Source organism: Diabrotica undecimpunctata, chromosome 8 (genome assembly GCF_040954645.1).
Source record: "Diabrotica undecimpunctata isolate CICGRU chromosome 8, icDiaUnde3, whole genome shotgun sequence".
In the NCBI taxonomy this organism is placed as follows: Eukaryota; Metazoa; Arthropoda; class Insecta; order Coleoptera; family Chrysomelidae; genus Diabrotica; species Diabrotica undecimpunctata.
In genome coordinates this window covers 132,323,025-132,342,230 of record NC_092810.1, presented here as the reverse complement: position 1 = coordinate 132,342,230, position 19,206 = coordinate 132,323,025, and the positions used below count along the sequence as shown (strand labels likewise).

Below are 19,206 nucleotides of genomic sequence, written 5' to 3'. Positions count from 1 at the left end.
AAGTTGGCAGTGGACACAAACTTCGAAAATCTGCTTCTTTAAAAAAACTGGAACCATGTGGGTATTTTTCAAATTTGTTGGAAACGCCGCAAATCTCTTAGATACAAATCTTTTTTTCAACAAATTTGCCGGCTTCTTCAAACCACACACACCGACGTCTGCTCTCAATGACCAATCTTTTCAACCTCATTTTAACTTCACATACAACTGCTACTATACTATACATTTTCCCATGAAAAAAGGCGAAAAACACAAAACATTACGAATTTGAAGGAAAATTCGGACTCCAACAAAAATAAACACGCCTTTAATAGCGGCCGGCCTTACCGAGAGTGACGAAATTATCTTAAAAAATTGATGACATAAACCAGAATAAGCAAAACGCCTACATAAACAAAACACAACGAACATTAAGACGTAGATTAATTTAAAAACGCAATATCGGGCGGTTTGAACAAAGAAATATCGAAGAATTTGCGCCTGTGACATAAATAAACAATAAAATGATTCATGATCGACGGCGGCGACCTAAAAAGACGAAAGATTATAAATTGAAGGATACGAACTAAGAAACATTGAAAAAATTCTTCGTTATGATAATGCATATATAAGGGGATTTCAATTAACACATATACGAGGGGACTTCAAAATAAAATGCTACAAGATTAGTGCAAAAAGCACAAAAGTAGTAGAACGATATTTTTAAAGTGAATGTTTTCTCAAGTAGTTTTAAGAAAATGAAGGATGTTTAGATAAGGAAGAAAAAATAAAGCGACATTTTTTCATAAGTTTTATTTATCATTTCATAATATATCCTTATATCTATATTGCCCAGACTCTGACATAATCAACTTTAAAATGAGAATCGTCTGTGCCCAAATTCCACGTTGGAATCCACTGCTGCCTGTTCCTCCAAAAATCTGTCATACCAATACGGTATGGAGAAGAACGGGACCACGGCTTTTTACCTGATCTATTATCAGCTGCATCAGGAAAGAAATATCCTCCAACAGCTAAATTAAGAATTAAGTAAAATTCGGCATCGAAAGGCGCCATTTTGCTTGATCCTTTCCATGGATTAGGTAATCCAGTCTTCTGTAAATTTCCAAGTTCCCAGAATCCGCCAGAAGGTGGTATAACTTTTCCAATTTCTGTATCATCTAAAGAAAATTTTATAAAATCGGGTGTCCACTCCATTTGATATTTGTGATAAGCGTGATCAAAACCTTCACCTTCAGGTAAGGTTGTTTCGTAGTGAGTTTGAGCATAGCGATTGGTTTGTGCATTTGCGCCCCAATGTAAAGTAGTACCTAATAGGGGTGTACCAATATTTTGTCCATTAGGTTTTATCAGTTCTTTGTTTCCTCTTGTTTCCACTATATCTATTTCTCCAGAAGAAATCCAATCTCCGTTTTCTATCCATTTATTAGGTAGCAACCAAATTGCTGAAACAGAAAAAATTCATATTATTACAATACAAAAATAAACAATTTTTAAATTAGTTCAAGGAAATAAGCAAAATAGTAACCTGTTTGTGACACAGGCCCTTCCAGGCAAATGGCAGTTGTTTTGACTAGTAGGAACATTTATAACAAGAACCTAAATGTTTTTTGCAAACGATTTTTGAACTTAATTATTTACTAACAAATTAAGGTAAAAAAACGGCAAATCTTCGCTTTTTATATCTATCAGCCAAAAGTAAAGCTTTTAACACATAGAGTAAGAAACGTATAAGTCATATATTCTTCTTCTTGTAGTACCTATCCATTTCGGATCTTGGTGACCATCATGGCAATCTGTATTTTGCAAACTGATGTTCTGAAAAGATTTGTGGATGTTGTGTTGAATCACGTATGTAGATTTTTCAGCCAGGAAATCCTTCGCCTACCTGGTTCTCGTTTTTTTTTCTACTTTTCCTTGTAGAATTAATAGCACAAGCCAACAAAACCTACCAAATTTTTCTCCAAAACGTTCAGGAAGCAGCAGTGAAATTTTTTTAAGATTTCGAGCAATTTAACTGTTATTTTGGATTTAACATTTCGATTATAATGGATCAGCCGACTTAAATGAGAATATCAGAAGAAAATCTTAATCATTCTAAATGATAAGGCACTTTTTTATCTCTAAAACATTAAAAAGAAACAATCGCGTTCGAAAACAGCATTTTGATGTTAAAGTAAGGGTCATCTACTAAGCTGAAAATATTCCATAAAAATAATAATATACCTACCTGGCCATAACCAATCACCTGTTGAAACTTTAGCCCTAACTTCAACTTTACCATATTTAAATGAAAAGGTATCCAATGTTCTAAGACGAGCACTTTTTACTGGATTTAGTATTTCAGCTGGTGAGCCTGTCCTTTTACAACCAAAATTGTGAGGATTAGTACACCTAAAATATCAAATAAACAAAAGAAATCTATATGTAATTAAATAAAGTTAGATTAAAGTTAGAGTTTAAAAGAATAAACAAAAGAATAATAACTACAGTACATTCAACAAATACACCTCTAAAGTAGAAACCCTCAATTTAGAAGAGTGATATCATAGTTTAAACGCCGAATATCCTCAAATTTAAATGTACACAGCGGCCCTCGAAAACTGCCTGTTTTCTCGATTGAAATTTGCGTTTCCTTATAAGAAATTACAGAATATATAAAGTAGTATATTTATTTGTGCTTCTCTATAGTAGACTTGACCAGAAGTTGTCGTACAGTGTAGCCAATTCTTGTTCACAAGTAGTAATTATGGTCATACAAAACCTGTATTCTTCCACGCAGCGATTATTACCGTCATAAAAATACAAAAAAAACTTGATTTTTTCAATAGTAAAAATTAAGCACAAAATTGTAATGAAATAAATTTTATTTATATGTTTTGTTTCGTTACATATTTAAATTTATTAAATAAAAATCGATATTTTAAAACAATATTTTTCAATCGTTTGGCAACTTTGGAATTAGCGAGGGAACTCCGTTTCAATTCAGATCCACAGAAAGCCGTCAAACTAGTTTTTGTCGAGCGAGTGCCCATCAACAATAGGTTATTTACATTGGCGTTTCTGAGGGTAGGGTATTTTATGCGATAAGTTTGTGTTATTGATAAAACGTGTTATTGATAATACGAGTGTTATAGTTTGTCGTTTTATAGTAAATTTTTAGTTATATTTTATGATTATGATCATATTAAGATCATGCATAGACCACATATACACACTGGAACAACTGTTGGAAAAGAAAAAAGCAAAAAATAGAGATATACACTTGGCATGTGTGGACCTGAGAAAGGCGTATGACTCTGTACCAAGGTCAGAACTATGGGAGGCAATGTACAAATTAGAAATACAGACGGAACTCATAGAAGCTACAAAAGCTCTGTATAAAGAAAATAAAGTGTCCATTAAAATGGGACAAGAATCATAGGAGACTTCACCACAACAAAAGGGCTCCTGCAGGGTTGTTCCACATCTCCAACCCTATTCAAAATATACTTAGAGAAAGCCTTGACTACATGGAAAAGAAAATGCTAAGGCATGGGAGTACCGGTACGGAACGAATACCTATATACATTAAGTTTTGCAGACGATCAAGTAGTGATTGCACAAGACCAAGACGACCTCAGCTACATGATGAAGAAACTACAAGAAGAATATACCAAGGCTGGCCTAGATATTAACCTCGCGAAAACAGAGTACCTATCTACAAGTGAAGAAGACATAGAAGATCTACAGATTGATGACAACGTAACAATCAAAGGAAAGGATAAATTCAAATACCTGGGGTTTATAATCACGAAAAAGGCAACAACAGAGGAAGAAATTACACAAAGATTAGGACAAACAAGAACAGCCATCCGACAACTTAACTCAGTATGGTGGGATAGACACCTAAATATGAAGACAAATACACAGATTTATAAAATATTAGTGCGAAGTATTATGACATATGGAGCTGAAAATTGGATCATAAACAGGAAAAACAGCAGTAAGATAGTAGCAACAGAGATGGAATGCATGCGAAGATGCTGCAGAGTAACAAGAATGGATAGGAGAAGTAATGACGAAATAAAGCAAAGAACATCAATAGAAACAGACATACTAACATATATAGAACAAAAAAGACTAAAGTGGTATGGACATGTAAGAAGAACTAGCGACAGCAGATGGATAAAGAGAATAACCGAATGGAGCCCCATAGGAAGGAGGAAAAGAGGACGACCCCGAAAATCCTGGAGGAACGAAGTAGACGACGCCATGAGTAAGAGAGGACTAAACGATGGAGAATGGAACAACACAGAGAGATGGAAACGGTTGAGCGAGGGAAGGCAGTGAATACTGTAGAATCCCTAAATATATATATATTTATTGACGTTTCGATCTCTATATCCAGAGACCGTTTTCAATTATACAAATGATAGTACTATTTATTTTCTATGGCTTTTCGCTTGTCGTTCTGTATTTTTAGAAATAATGTTGGGAATAAGCCACAATATATTTATTCAAATGTTTAATTTACGGACGTTTCTATCTTTATAAAGAGACCGTTTTCAAACATACAAATGCAGATATATTTATTTTTCTATAGCTGCTTGTTTGTGGCATTCTGTATTTTTAGGGAGAAGGTTGGACATAAGCCACAATATATCTATTTACATGTTTAATACATTGACGTTTCGATCTCTATTCCGTTTTTAGAGGTAGAAAAAAAAAGAAAATAAACAATATAAGATTATAAAAATATATAATAAAAAACAAATAAAATAAATATAACTATCATTTATATCTTTGATAGCGGTCTTTGGATATAGAGATCGAAACGTCAGTAAAAACTTGTAAATAAATATATTGTGGCCTATTTCGAACATTAATATTTGAAAAATAAAATATAATTAACGTTAAAATAAAAGTAAGTGTACGTCACTGGATTTCCAAACAGCTTTCCGCATTTCTGGGCCTTTAAAACGATGACTCACTCTCTCAAATAGTGAAATTATACCATAAACGATTAACGGAATTCGCAGAAAACCTTTCGTTGTAGTAACAGGCACGGTAAACTGCACTGGTGTTCTCCCTAATGTTTAAAACTTTGCTAAATTTTAGGTATAAAATAAATAAAGGTGTCATTAACCCGTTGTTCATAGTTTTGCATATTTTTTTACATGTTTTTTAATAAATAATATTCTTGCATAATGTTATTTAACGTAAATTTCTTTCACCTACTTGTTTAATAATTTTGTTCTGAGACAAATACTACCGTGCTAAGAATAATTTATATTCAAAGTAGATATACAAAATACTAAAATATTACTTTTAATTTTTGTTAAAAAATACTTCGGAGTAAACTAGAATATTTTGTCAATTAAATAGTGGTGGTTAGATTGACCATATGTCTGGTAGAGTGTACCATTTTTGAGACGTCTGCGATTACGGGTTAAAGTTAGGATTTTGCTAAATATATTTAACTTTTTAGGGTTTCCAACCATTTCTAAACTTTTTATCAAACATAATTAAATTACAATCGGCATTCCTAATGATCATTATGCTAATTTGCTTAATGTGTTTAGGATCTTTATCAGTGGTTATATTATACTTTACCTCTCAAGCACAACAGTTAGAAAGTTTCTGCCATATTGATCTAAGCTCACTATATACTGTTAATATTGTAATATATTATGTTAAAGGTAAAAGAAAAGAAGACCGATGACAGACAGATGTCATCCGGTACCGCCATTCCGGCTAGGGTCATGTAACTTGTAACATCATATTGATATAATAAAGATTCTGTATAAACCTCTTGTTTAATATATATATGACCAAAGGAATCAAACATGGTGTCAGGTGTGAAGGCTGCTAGTTTGCCCGAATTTTGAGTACGTAGAAGTGTTAATGTTAATTAAGTTTGAAACCGCGAGGAAAGAGTGAGGTTAGAAGCCCGCCAATCCAAAGATTTCTGGTTGTTAGAGATTTTAACAATAATAATGGAATTTAAACCGCCTAGTCCATTATTTGAGCATCAAAGTCCAGCTAGTTATTGGCTTTTATGGAAACAGAAGTTTAGAATTTACCTTACCGCAAGTGAGAAGAGTGCTTAAACAGAAGAAGTAAAAATTGCAAATCTTTTAAATTTCATAGGAGATGAGGGTGTTGATATTTATAATACATTTACAGAAGACCAACAGGCTACTCTCGATAAATTAATAGGTGCGTTTGATGATTATTTTTTGCCAAAAAAGATAGTTCCAATGGAAACCTTTAAGTTTCATAATCTTGTTTAAGGTAATGAACAATCTATAGACCAGTACCTGACTGACTTAAAGAAACAAGCAAGATTATGCGAATTTAAATGTACTAAAGCAACCTGTGGTGAGTCCTATGAAGATAGAATGATACGTGATCAGCTAATCATTAGGCTAAAATGTAATGAAAGTCAACTCAGACTCCTTAGAGAACAGGCTGTTACTACTGAAAAAATCCTTGAATATTGTAAAAGTATTGAGTTAAGAAAAGAGCATATTAAAGTTCTTACCAAAGAAGAAGATGTTAACTTTGTCAAGCAGTACAAACCATTGAAAAAATTATTGTGTAAGAAGTGCTGTTATGAACATTTTCCTAACAGATGTCCTGCTTTTAACAGGACTTGTGCTAGTTGTAAAGTTAAAGGTCATTTTGCAAAAGCTTGTCCTAATAGAAGTGAAGAAACATGTGAACCTAGTAGTAAGAAGAACACTGATCCACCTAGAGGAGAAAGAACTGTTAATACAGTCCAGAAGGAAGAAAATAAAGACAATTTAATATATGTATATGAGTGTCATTCCAAGAGTAAAAATTCATGGTATGAAACATTGATGTTAACTGGAAAATAGGTAAAATTTAAATTAGATTCAGGTGCTGATATCAGCATTCTAGCTAAGTATATTTTTGATTCTTTGTCAAGTAAGTTGCTACTTAATAAAACATTAACAACCCTAGTTGCTTATGGTAATTTTAAATTTAAACCAGTAGGTGAAGTTTTTTTGGAATGTCAGTATAAAAATAGCTCCTGTAAATTAAAATTTCTGATTATTGATTTTAATGCTGAACCAATATTAGGCCTTAGCGATTGTATTAAATTTGACTTAATAAAAAGAGTAAATGCCATAGAAACCACCTTGCCAACTAAAAAAGAAGATATTTTGATAATGTTTAAAACGATATTTCAAGGGTTAGGTAGAATGCCAGGATATTGTAATATTGAACTTTCGGATGATGCTAAGCCAGTTATTCAGTATAGTAGAAAAATTCCATTGTCAATGCATGATAAATTAAAGGAGACACTAGATAGTTTGGAGGAAGACAAAGTTATTGAGAAAGTAGAGTATCCAACTGAATGGGTAAACAATTTGTTGATAGTAGAGAAAAAACCTTCAAATAAACTAAGGTTATGTATAAATCCCAAGCCACTTAATAAATTTATTCGTAGAGAACATTTTGCTATACCAACATGTAATGATATAGTAAGTAGACTTTCAGGAAAAAACATATTTAGTGTTATAGATATGAAAAACGGGTTTTGGCAAATTGAGTTAAATAAAAAAAGCTCAGATTTATGTACTTTTAGCACACCTTTTGGAAGGTACAAATTCAATCGCCTTCTATTTGGAATTTGCTCTGCGCCAGAGATTTTCCAACGGAAGAACTTTGAAATGTTTGGTGTCATTGATAATGTTGATATATATTTTGATGATATTATTATATCGGGTAGAGATGAACTTGAACATGACATTGCTCTTAAAAAAGTATTTCAAACTGCTATTGATACAATATAAAATTTAACTGGGAAACATTTTAATACAAATTAGTTGAGGTATCATTTATGGGACATATCTTATCAGGAAAAGGTGTTAAACCAGATTTTAAAAATATAGAAGCAGTAATGTCTTTAGAATCACCTAAAAATAGGTCAGAAGTTCTTAGAATACTTGGTATGGTCAAGTTTTTTTCAAAATTTATTCCTAATTTATCAGCTATAACTTCAAATTTAAGAAATTTAACCAGGAAAGATGTACATTTTTCTTGGAGTAGTGATCATGAATCTGAATTAAATCAATTGAAGTTTCTTATAACTAATTCACCAACTTTGAGGATATTTGACCATACAAAAGAAATAATAATACAGTGTGATGCATCTGGGGAAGGGCTAGGGTGTTGTCTTATTCAAGAAGGGCATCCAGTTTCTTTTGCATCCCGGTGTCTTACTCATGCTGAGAAAAGGTATGCACAGATAGAAAAGGAATTACTTGCAGTTGTTTTTGCAGTAGAAAAATTTCATTATTTTATTTATGGGTATAAAACAGTGGTTCAGAGTGATCACAAACCTTTGATATCAATTATTGAGAAAGATCTTAATAAAGTCAGTGCTAGATTGCAAAGAATGTTACTTAAATTATTAAAGTATGATATCAACCTTGTTTATTTGCCAGGTAGGGACATGGTAATTGCAGACATATTATCTAGGTCATATTTAAAAACAGAAGTTGAGGATGATCCAGAAATGGAATATGCCATTCATGCCATATCTAAGGATATTCCTATGAGTGAGAATAAGAAAATAATATTTCAAAGGGAAATTGATAATGATGAAACATTAAGAAAAATAAAAGGATACTGTATTGAATCTTGTCCTGTTAGTGATAAAAATTTGAACAAGGAATTAAAGTTTTACTATAAATTAAGAGATAAGATTTATTTATCTAATAATTTATTATTTTTGGAATATAAAGTTATTGTTCCAAATTCACTAAGGAAAGAAATGTTGGAATTGGTTCATAAAGCACATTTTGGTATTTCAAAAACTAAAGCCAAAGCTAGACAATTACTATATTGGCCCTATTTAAGTAGAGATATAGAGGATATGAGTTCAAAGTGTGAAAAATGTCAAATATTTCAAAGATCTAATCAAAAAGAGCCATTAATTAATCATTTAATACCTTGTAGACCGTGGCAATATTTGTTTTCAGATTTCTTTCAATACGATAATAAGAACTATTTACTGATTGTGGATTCCTACTCGAAGTAGTTGGAAGTAACTGAAACTAAAGGTAAAACATCTCAAGAGGTACCTAATTAATTTTTGCAAAGAAAAATTTGTTCAATTCGGTATCCCGGAAAAATTTTATGCCGATAATATGCCATATAATTCTGAGAATTTTAAAAAGTTTGCTCAAGATTGGGATTTTGAAGTTATTTTTAGCAGTCCGTTCCATTCCTAATCAAATGGACTTGCTGAAAAATATGTAGGAATAACTAAACAAATGTTACAAAAGTCTGAATCTACTAAAGATTTGCCTATTCTACTTATGGAATACCGTAACACCCCATTAACAAATCTAGACTATTCTCCATCCCAACTATTTTTGCACAGAATGTTAAAAACTTGGATACCTATGTCTAATGAAAATCTAATTCCAAAAGTTTTAGATTCCAGTATTATACAGGAAAAATTAAAACATAATCAAAATGTTAAAAAAAAATATTTTGACCGAAATGCAAAAGAATTAGATAAACTTAATAAAGGGGATAACATTTTAATTCAGAAAGGAAAAGTATGGGAAAGGGGAGTAATAAGAGACATAGTTAATGATAGGTCTTATATTGTTCAGGATTCAAAAGGTACAGAATGTAGACGGAATAGAAAGTTTCTAAATAAAACAAATTTATCGTGTAACAAAGACTTTTTATTATATGATCTTCATTTGAATTTATTTAAAAATGAAAATATCTTGCTTGACAATAACGAAGTACACAATGTTAGTACCCCAACTGGTCATGGTAGATATGATATCCCAACTGAATCTGATATTAAAATTGTGAGTCAGAATGATAGTGATATCTGTGAAAATCATAGTGACCATGAAGGTCTTACTGATATTGAGATTGAGATGTTTGAAAATGTTAATTTAAATAATGACGTTATCGTTGATTTACCTAGATTTAAAAATAACACTTGCATTTCAGATAACCTACTGAATGTAAGAGATGAGGAGGAAGGTAACACTATCATTAAAACAAATAAGAGATCTCACAAGCCTCCTACATATTTAAAGGACTATGTGTTAAATTGAAATTGTTTGTATTTGTTTTTACTTGTTTGTATTTGTATTTTAGTTGAATTTGTATTTTAGTTTTGTACTATCTAAAAAAAAAAAAAAAAGGGGAACGTGTAATATATTATGTTAAAGGTAAAAGAGAAGAAGACCGATGACAGACAGATGTCATCCGGTACCGCCATTCCGGCTAGGGTCATGTAACTTGTAACATCATATTGATATAATAAAGATTCTGTATGAACCTCTTGTTTAATATATATATGACCAAAGGAATCAAACAAATATGGCCTTCGTCCTATAACGAAAACGTTACTCAAATAAATTGACTTTTCTGTCGTATTTCTATAATATTCGCTTTAATTACTACATACAGACGAAACGAGTAGAGTTAACGTGAATTTAAATACGTGACACTCACTACACCGCATCGGTCAGAGACTAATCCACGTTGGATAGACTGTGTGGAAAATATTTCATCCCCAACACGTCATGTGCCAATGACTAATAATGAACTATATATAGCTATATATTTCCATCATAATTAGCCGTTTTGAGTCCACTGTAGAACATAGACCGCTCGTAAATATTTTCATTGCATCTGATCTTGAGCACCTTAAATTCAGTTGTGCTATATGCGCTTGATATCGTCCGACCACCTTGTTGGAGGATCTCTTCAATTAAGATAGGCATCGTGTCTAGGTCTCCATCCTACAATGTTCTCCTTTCATCTGTGACTCTGGCAACATGGGTATACTGAATATATATAAGAATAATGCTTACTTGTTCCCTAAATCTACGGTAGCTGATTGTAAAAATTGTTCTCCTAACTCGTCGGCTACAAAAGTTGGTTTTATATGTAAAATTCCATTTAAAGTATAGCTGTTGTTTCTGCTGTTTGTGTACCATTGAAATTGGTTGTTCTGTAAACATAAAGGAGCAAGATGGTAAAAATGTTAACAAAATTTAATATTTAATTTAAGTTTTCTACTTAAGAAAGTTCTCCTCGTATATTAGGAAAAAGCAGAACTGATCTTGATAAGGGCAAATGTTCTTGCTTTCAATCACATTTCGAATAGTTTGTTGATCTAGATGTTGTTCCTATTCTTCTACGAGAACTTCCTTGACACTTTGTAGGTTTCGTCTTAGTGATTGACGATCCTTAAAACGCTTTAAAAGTGTATCCCAAATATTTTCAATAGGATTTAAATCTGGATTCCTCGCTGGCCACTCTATAACCTGAATATTGTGGATAGTCAAATAATTTGAACTATCCTGGTCACGTGCGGTCTCGCATTATCTTGCTGAAGAATAAATTCTGGACCTATATGTTACTCCATTGTACCCTGGCCCAATTCATGTATTCTTTTGCAAACAAGCGACTGGATTTAAGGTTTGCAAGGGTCAAAAGACTTACTCTAGCTGACCTTCTTTTATTCAACCCATGTTCGTGAAGCCGGTTACGTATAGTTTGAGTATTTATTCTTGTACCCGTAGCTTCTACCAACTCAGTTGTAGAGTTCGAGCAGTACTTCGACGATTTCTTTTTCTGGTTGTCTTCTAATAACTCCATACAGTTCATGCCTGGTCCAGGCTAACATATAACAGCACGAGTAACATTTAAATTTCTGCTGTACGGCGTCTTAAGTAACCTTCTTTAATTAAAGTTATTGTCCTAGCAATTTGAATCTCTCTCAGATACACTCTGCGCCTTCGGGACCTTCCAAGCACATCAAATCTATCATTAACCTCTCAAATTTTCATGTTTTTTTAGGTAACTTACAAATAATTGAATATATACTATATATATATATATATATATATATATATATATATATATATATATATATATATATATATATATATATATATATATATATAGGGGTGTAAATATATATATATATATATATATATATATATATATATATATATATATACCCTGTATCTAAGATAAAATAATAATTATGATATCCAACCTTAAAGAAGGTAAGATATATCAATATTATATTATTACTTACTCCACCTCCGGCTAACGTATCTTCGTGTTTCCATTTATCTAAATTCAAATCGTCGAAGTTATCTTCAAATATAAGATCACCTGAACATATATTTCTGGGCGCAAAGGGTCCACTAGCCCTCGTCACACTTTTTACACAATGAGAGTTCACTTTACAAAACCCTACTAGCACGAAGACAAGAAGGACTTTCATCATGTTGTACGTCGGCGTCATTCTTTGCACAAAGTATTGGATAGTAAGTGATCTACGTTTATATACCTCGCTGCACCAAATATTATCAATTTAATGTTTACTAATATGGTCGAATTAAGTATTATTAATTAAGTACCACATAAATAAATGTATAGTTGACTTATTGAACTATAAAAAGTTGTTTTTCGAGATTATTTGCCTTAATAAACATTTTACTCATCAAATAAAATTTGAATCAATAGCTTTATATTTAAGAATGTATTGATTTTTATAAATCTAATATATTTAACTAAATTATTATTGCATTAAGAACACCTAAATCCAAGTATCCGTCATGGTTGCTTTTTGAATTTAACAATCAAGAATATAATAAGCCTGAGAGCTAGATACCTAAAGACCCGTTTACACGGGTAGAGTAATGAGGCAAGTACTTGGTAGAGCAGGGTAACTCTACCCGTAAAAACGCTCAGCTCAGTAGAGTAGCAAGTAGAGTGCATAGTACGTGGTAGTGTAGAGTGACTAGCAACATGTGGCAAAGTAACTCTACTCTACTACCACCACCACCGCCAAAATATCCACTCGCCTGCGCACTCTACCCATGGAACGCGATCAATTCTGGTAGAGTAGAGTAGGTAGGAGAGTGCATAGCGACACTGTCATTCCGTCTGGAGTTGTGTTTTGTGTAAATAGTGAAAATGAAGTTCACCGAAGATGAACTTCATTTCACTTTCCCTTTAAAACTTGTAGATGTATGGCGAATACCAGTGTTTATGGAATTTAGGTAGTGTACACTACAGAAATAAAAGTATGAGGCAAGCTGCGGAGGATAAAATCGTCGAAAGAATGGCAAAAGGGGGCTTTGGAGTAAACGAACTCAAGCAAAAAATTAAGAATATAAGGTGCACTTATAATCAAGAGTGTTCAAAAATACAAAAATCAAAAAAATGGGGTTCAGGTTCAGCCGATGTATACGTTCCGAACGTGAAATGGTTCACTCCTATGGAAGCAATCATGAAAGGTGCAAAAAGAAACAAGAAAACAAGTCTCACGGACAAGTTACAGGTTTTTATTACTTGTTAATAAAAAATACAATAAGAAATAAAAAATGTATTCTTATCAAGATAAAAGAGCTGAGGCCCCGTGTGCATTCCTTCTTTTAAGCCACTCTCTCATCCACTCTTTTCTTTGTTACAAACCGACCTCAGTTACAAATGCATTTGCAACAGTAGCTAAACAATTTTGAATCAATTTTCTTTTTCTTGAATTCATTTTGTACTAAACAAACACCTACTTCACAGTATACTAGCATAAGTACTATACTTGTAACTCTCCTCGTGTGAACGGTATCAAGCCATTTTTGGTAGTCTACTCTACTCTCCTCACAACTCTACTCGTGTAAACAAGTCTTAAGAGCTATCGACGACTCGTTATTTTAAGCGTCTGCTATACAAGATATTTGAGAGGACAACCCGTACCAAACTATTTTACTTTGCAAAATCAAATATTTTTCAAGAACAAGATTCATGCCTGAAAGAAGCTTTAGCCATCAAATTCTCTCCCTAAAAATATTTGTTGAGAATATATTTCAAAAGAAACGTAAAATAGTAGTAACTTTCATAGACTCTCCTTTCACACTGTGTCGTATGTGCAGATACCTGCACCTACGACACAGTGAGAAAGGAGAGTCCTTTATTTAAAATATACAAGACGGTACTACGCCGTTCATTCAACAATCTGATAAACCAAATGTTAACTGACAGATTTTTCCAAATATTTTCTAATGGAAAAACTAGTAAATTCATAAATCTTTTTTTGATAATTTTTGTAAAAAGTTTATATACGTGTAAAAACAAACTGATAGGACGGTAGTTTTTTAGATCTGTTATGTCTCCTTGCTTGTGTAATAAAACAATAACTGCATTTTTCCATTGAGTAGGAGTTTTTCCTTGGTAGATGCATTCGGTCAAAAAACCTGGCCAAAGCCTGGATAATTGTATTTTTAACCTAGTCTGATCACTTCGATCGTTACTCCGTCATAGCCATGGGATTCGTTATTTTTCGTTTCTAAAAGTGCCGTTTTGATTTCGTATGGAGTTATTTCTGGCATTCATTCTAGTCCCTAGTTTGTGATTTTGGGCAGGGGCTGATCTTGCCTTTCGCCGGTGCTCTTATACATTTGCGATAAAAGGATTCGACAACCTCAAGGAATTTGGCTCTATCAGTAGTAATGTTTTCATTTTTGTTTTTATTTTGTACATATTCTCGTTGCCTATGCTATTCCTTAAAACTCTTAAACTTTTGTTTTCTTGAATTATTTTAGTTCTATGGAAATGAAACTCCAGAAAAAACTTTTTGCCATACTGCACATGATGAAATAAAGTTTAATAAGATTATAAATAAATAAAATAGTTGGGGTAACCAGCAAATAACAGATGTGGTCGTGAGTTATTAATTGACCATGTTTTTTTTGAAATTGTATCAATTATAGGAAATAATAAATTTCTAAATTAGTTTTTCTCTATGAATTTATTTATTATTAAACAATTACAAAGCCCAGACTTTCACGTAGTCAATTTTAAGATGTGAATCATCTGTGTTTAAGTGCCAAGTAGGTTTCCATTGTTGATTAGCTTTCCAGAAACTTGTCATACCCTCACGATAAGGTTGAGTGTTAGTCCATGGTTTTTTACCCGACTTATTATCAGCGTCATCAGGAAAAAAGTTTCCTCCAACGGCCAAATTAATCAATAAATGAAACTCCGCGTCAAATGGAGCCATCTTGTTTCCACTCCACGGATTCTGTTGTCCTGACGACTGGAGTTCGCCAAGTTCCCAAAAGCCTCCAGCAGGTGGTGTAACGATTCCAATTTGTTGATCATCGAAAGACAATTTTAAATGCTCAGGAGTCCACTCTAATTGATATTTGTGATAGGCTTTGTCAAACCCACCTGCCAGGTTCTTTTCCCAGTGAGTTTTCATGAATTTATTATTTTTTGCATCGGGTCCCCAGTGCAGAGTACTAGCTGCTAGATCTTTCCCAAGATTTTGTCCACTGCCTCTTGCTATAAGCTCTCGATTTCCTCTGCTCTCCATTATATCTATTTCTCCAGATCTTGGCCAACCTCCATATACCCATTTAGTTGGTAACAACCAGATTGCTAAAAAATATAACAATAAAGTAAAATAAAATTTCAAATTCTTTAAAGATAAAAAAATTCCTTTTAATTTGCAATATATTTAGCAATCAAGCATTATGACTTAAATGATCAACTACAGAAATTCTGTTCAATTTTTATGTGGGGTAATAAAGATACCACAATTTAAGTACAATTTGTTTAAATTTTAAAAGCTCCTTTTTCATTGAATTGAATAAAATCTAGAACTTGTAATAATGTGCATCGCCTCCATCCGGTCACCGCTTCGTACACACGCAACTCGTACTCGTACTTCGTACTCCCACCAAAAGTTATTCCTGCATCGACGCTCGCTAGAGGAGATGGAAGGCCTTCGACGATATAAAACAGTGTACGCCACAAGAGAGAGTTGACTTCCGCTAGAGTAATGATCTAACGGGAACTCCACCGAGCCTCTGGGTATTGACTGAAGGCCAACCGCTTATGCTAGAGTATCGATCTACTTGCAGTGAAGTATTTATCTGAGACAGACCTATTCTCTTCTGTGACTAAGTACTAATTAGTCGCTGTCCGCTCCTCGCCGGACCGACTGTTGATTGGTCCGTTCCTTCTTTTCTCCTTTCACCCGTCTCTTCCCGTCTTCGCGGAGTATGTATTAACACACCGTAATCGCCGTTTAGATTTTATGACATTAATTGTATATAATTTTTGCAGGTATAAACAGTCAGTCATAGCGCCGTCGATACCGTCGTCGCCAGCATTGATGTTTTAGTTTTTGTTGTACAAAATACGTATAATTACGTATAATCTAATTATATTTTGTTATTTATTTATTTCAAATATATTTTTATTTAAATTAAACCTGTGTTTTTTTGAGCCTGTTGAAACAACCTAAAAAATCGAGAAAAAGAAAAGCGATTGCAAGCAAAAATTGAATAGAAAACTTCTAGAAGAGAAGAAGTAAACAGTACAACAAGAACGACATAAGATTAAGATGTTACCCCGAGAAACTGTTAAAAGAGCAATAAGAATAAAAAAAATCAAAGAAACGAGCTTAGGTTTGATGAAGAATGTAAACAAGCAAAAGAAAATCATGAATGTGTTGCTTGTGTGAGTCCATTTTAAAAGAGGTAAAAAAGAAATAAATTAGACTTACTCACAATCAGTTTAATTTTACTACCTAAGACGACCGGTTTCGCTTTCTAAACTTTGCAAAGCATCATCAGGTCAGTGGTACAAAGTAAATTAAATGCTGAAATTATAAAAAGCCCATATTAGGGTGCTGTCTTATAAGGATAAAGATCAAAAAAGTTATAGATCAAAAAAAGGTTTTAGTAATTATGCCAATATTACATGTCTGTGTTAATTAATATGCATAAATTGCATTAGCCGACAGAGTAATAACCCACAAATTGGCAAGAGAAAAAATCTGTTGAATTGTAATAAATTAGAAATAAACAAAATACTACTTACATTCCGGCACAAGAGTTATTATATAGTGATTAGTGATTCATAGTTCAAACTATCCCTTATTACTGATAATGAGTGATCTTCGGAAGATCACACTAATTTATTACAATTCAACAGATTTTTTCTCTTACTAATTTGTGGGTTGTTACTCTGTCGGCTAATGCAATTTATGCATATTAATTAACACAGACATGTAATATTGGCATAATTACTAAAACCTTTTTTGATCTATAACTTTTTTCATCTTTATCCTTATAAGACAGCACCCTAGTATGGGCTTTTTATAATTTCAGCATTTAATTTACTTTGTACCACTGACCTGATGATGCCTTGCAAATTTTAGAAAGCGAAACCGGTCGTCTTAGGTAGTAAAATTAAACTGATTGTGAGTAAGTCTAATTTATTTCTTTTCTACCTCTTTTAAGCAAAAGAAAAATTATCAGTGTTAATCCAGCAGTAAAAGCAGGCTGGAAAAAATATGCTGGTATGTAGGCTTGGTATGTCAGACTCGTATATTACAGTACCGACTAAAACCCGTCCCCTTCTTCTGGCTATGTTTTCCTCCCGGAACTACCGTAAGGCACTACTTCACAGAAGGAGGATCTGGATATTGTTCTTCCTTCATGTTGTTGAAATTTTTGCTCCTCTCCTTCTAACCGTCTATATTTTCAGCTCGCCTCCTTTCAATGCGGCGAAGATCTTGGAGGACTTTCATCGCGAATGTGCTGATTACATCCCATGCTACCTTCGATGAAAGAATTTTTCCTATTATCGTTTTTGGTCCAGTTTTCCAAAGTATTGCGCTGTAAGTTGAAACGAGGACACACGAAGAACACGTGTTCCGCGTCCTCACTGACACCGAGACAATGTGTAACCTCTCTATGTTTGCGGTTCGGCCAAACATTCACCTGTGGTATAAGACAATGTGTCCACCTGCCCGTTCTTGCGGAATTGCCATCAACGCAGACGCATGCTATTTTGCCATTCTCTTCTTCCAAGTTCATCTGGGAACAGTGTAGTTATAATTGACTCTCTTTGCTGATAAAGGGTCTTCCTTTCTTCAGCTAGCACTCCAATTCCCGGCTATGACAACTATTGCGTCCTCACATATTGTGCAGAATGCGCTGGCAACCTTAAAGCGCTTAGACGATATACTGATGCGACTTTCCTCCGTGATTCCTGGGTTCCGAGGGTGTCAGCCCAAATTGATATTCCTTCTTTTTCTTCTTCTTTTATGTAGATATGACTTTGTCGTGTCTACATAAAATAAGTTGTCGTTTTATCGTTTTCGTGGTCTTCCCACTGATCGTCTTTCCATTGGAGAACCGTCTCTTGCAGCCTTTACTACTCTATTTGTTGTCATTCGGCTTATATGATCGTTCCATTCTACTCTTCTATTTCTTACCCAGTCCTTGATGTTCTCCACCTCCCATAGTGTTTTATCATAAACATATCTATGCACATATATTTATATATACTAATATAAAAATATTATAGTTTACGAGTTATGTCTTTCTAGGTCTTGGAACCGGACATAAAAACATTTGGTTTTCTAATTTCTCTCACTTTAATTACTGCAGTAAATCCGAACAGACTGACAGATTCGGTATAAGACGCCGGCGCCGTTAATGTCTGTATTATGAAATGCAAGTAGTAGTGCAAAATTTTAAGTGTAAACTACACATTAAACTGTAGAAGCACCTAAGATACACTTAACACTGAGAATATCTTATAATTACCTAGGGATAATCACTCAGTTTTAAGTCGTGTCAAAATTGACAGTTTAGTCAAATATGACTTCTAACAATAAGCTTTATAAAACAATATAAAAAATCGCACTTAGAGTTTTTGTTCTTTTTATACATACCTGGCCATAACCAGTCTCCAGAAGGAACTTTAGCACTAACTTCAACTTTACCATATTTAAACGAAAAAGAGTTTAAAGTTCGAATACGAGCACTTTTTACGGGATTGACTATGGCATTAGCTGAACCTGTTCTTTTGCAACCTTCATTGTCCTTATTTGTACACCTAAAATACAAATTATTTTAAATTCGTAAGCATATTTATATATAAATATGTTTACATACACATACACACAACCAAACTTATATAAAGGTTTTTATTAAAAATAAACAAATTAATAAAACAATAAGATAACACAGCCCGGTACGGTATAGAATATTAGCTCTATTGTGAATTGAATGAAAATAAATAAACTAACTTTCGCTTTCAAAAACGAAAATATGCCTTATGTGGGGTTAACGAATGTACAAAGGAGAAAGATTATTGATCTTGTGGAGCAAGGAA

General features: G+C 33.2%; 1 protein-coding gene across 1 annotated transcript in view; it reads right to left on the bottom strand.

Annotated features, from left to right (window-relative positions):
- Window positions 1-774: 774 nt before the first annotated feature.
- Window positions 775-19,206, bottom strand: part of LOC140449122 (uncharacterized) — a 28,884-nt gene continuing 10,452 nt past the window's right edge. Inside the window, exons 3-8 of the mRNA XM_072542267.1 lie at window positions 18,764-18,927; window positions 14,840-15,450; window positions 12,101-12,382; window positions 10,866-11,005; window positions 2,231-2,394; window positions 775-1,445 (exon numbers count right to left, since the gene is read on the bottom strand). Coding sequence (XP_072398368.1) covers window positions 823-1,445; window positions 2,231-2,394; window positions 10,866-11,005; window positions 12,101-12,382; window positions 14,840-15,450; window positions 18,764-18,927 — 1,984 coding nt within the window. The 3' untranslated portion in view covers window positions 775-822. The remainder of the gene's footprint in view (window positions 1,446-2,230; window positions 2,395-10,865; window positions 11,006-12,100; window positions 12,383-14,839; window positions 15,451-18,763; window positions 18,928-19,206) is intronic.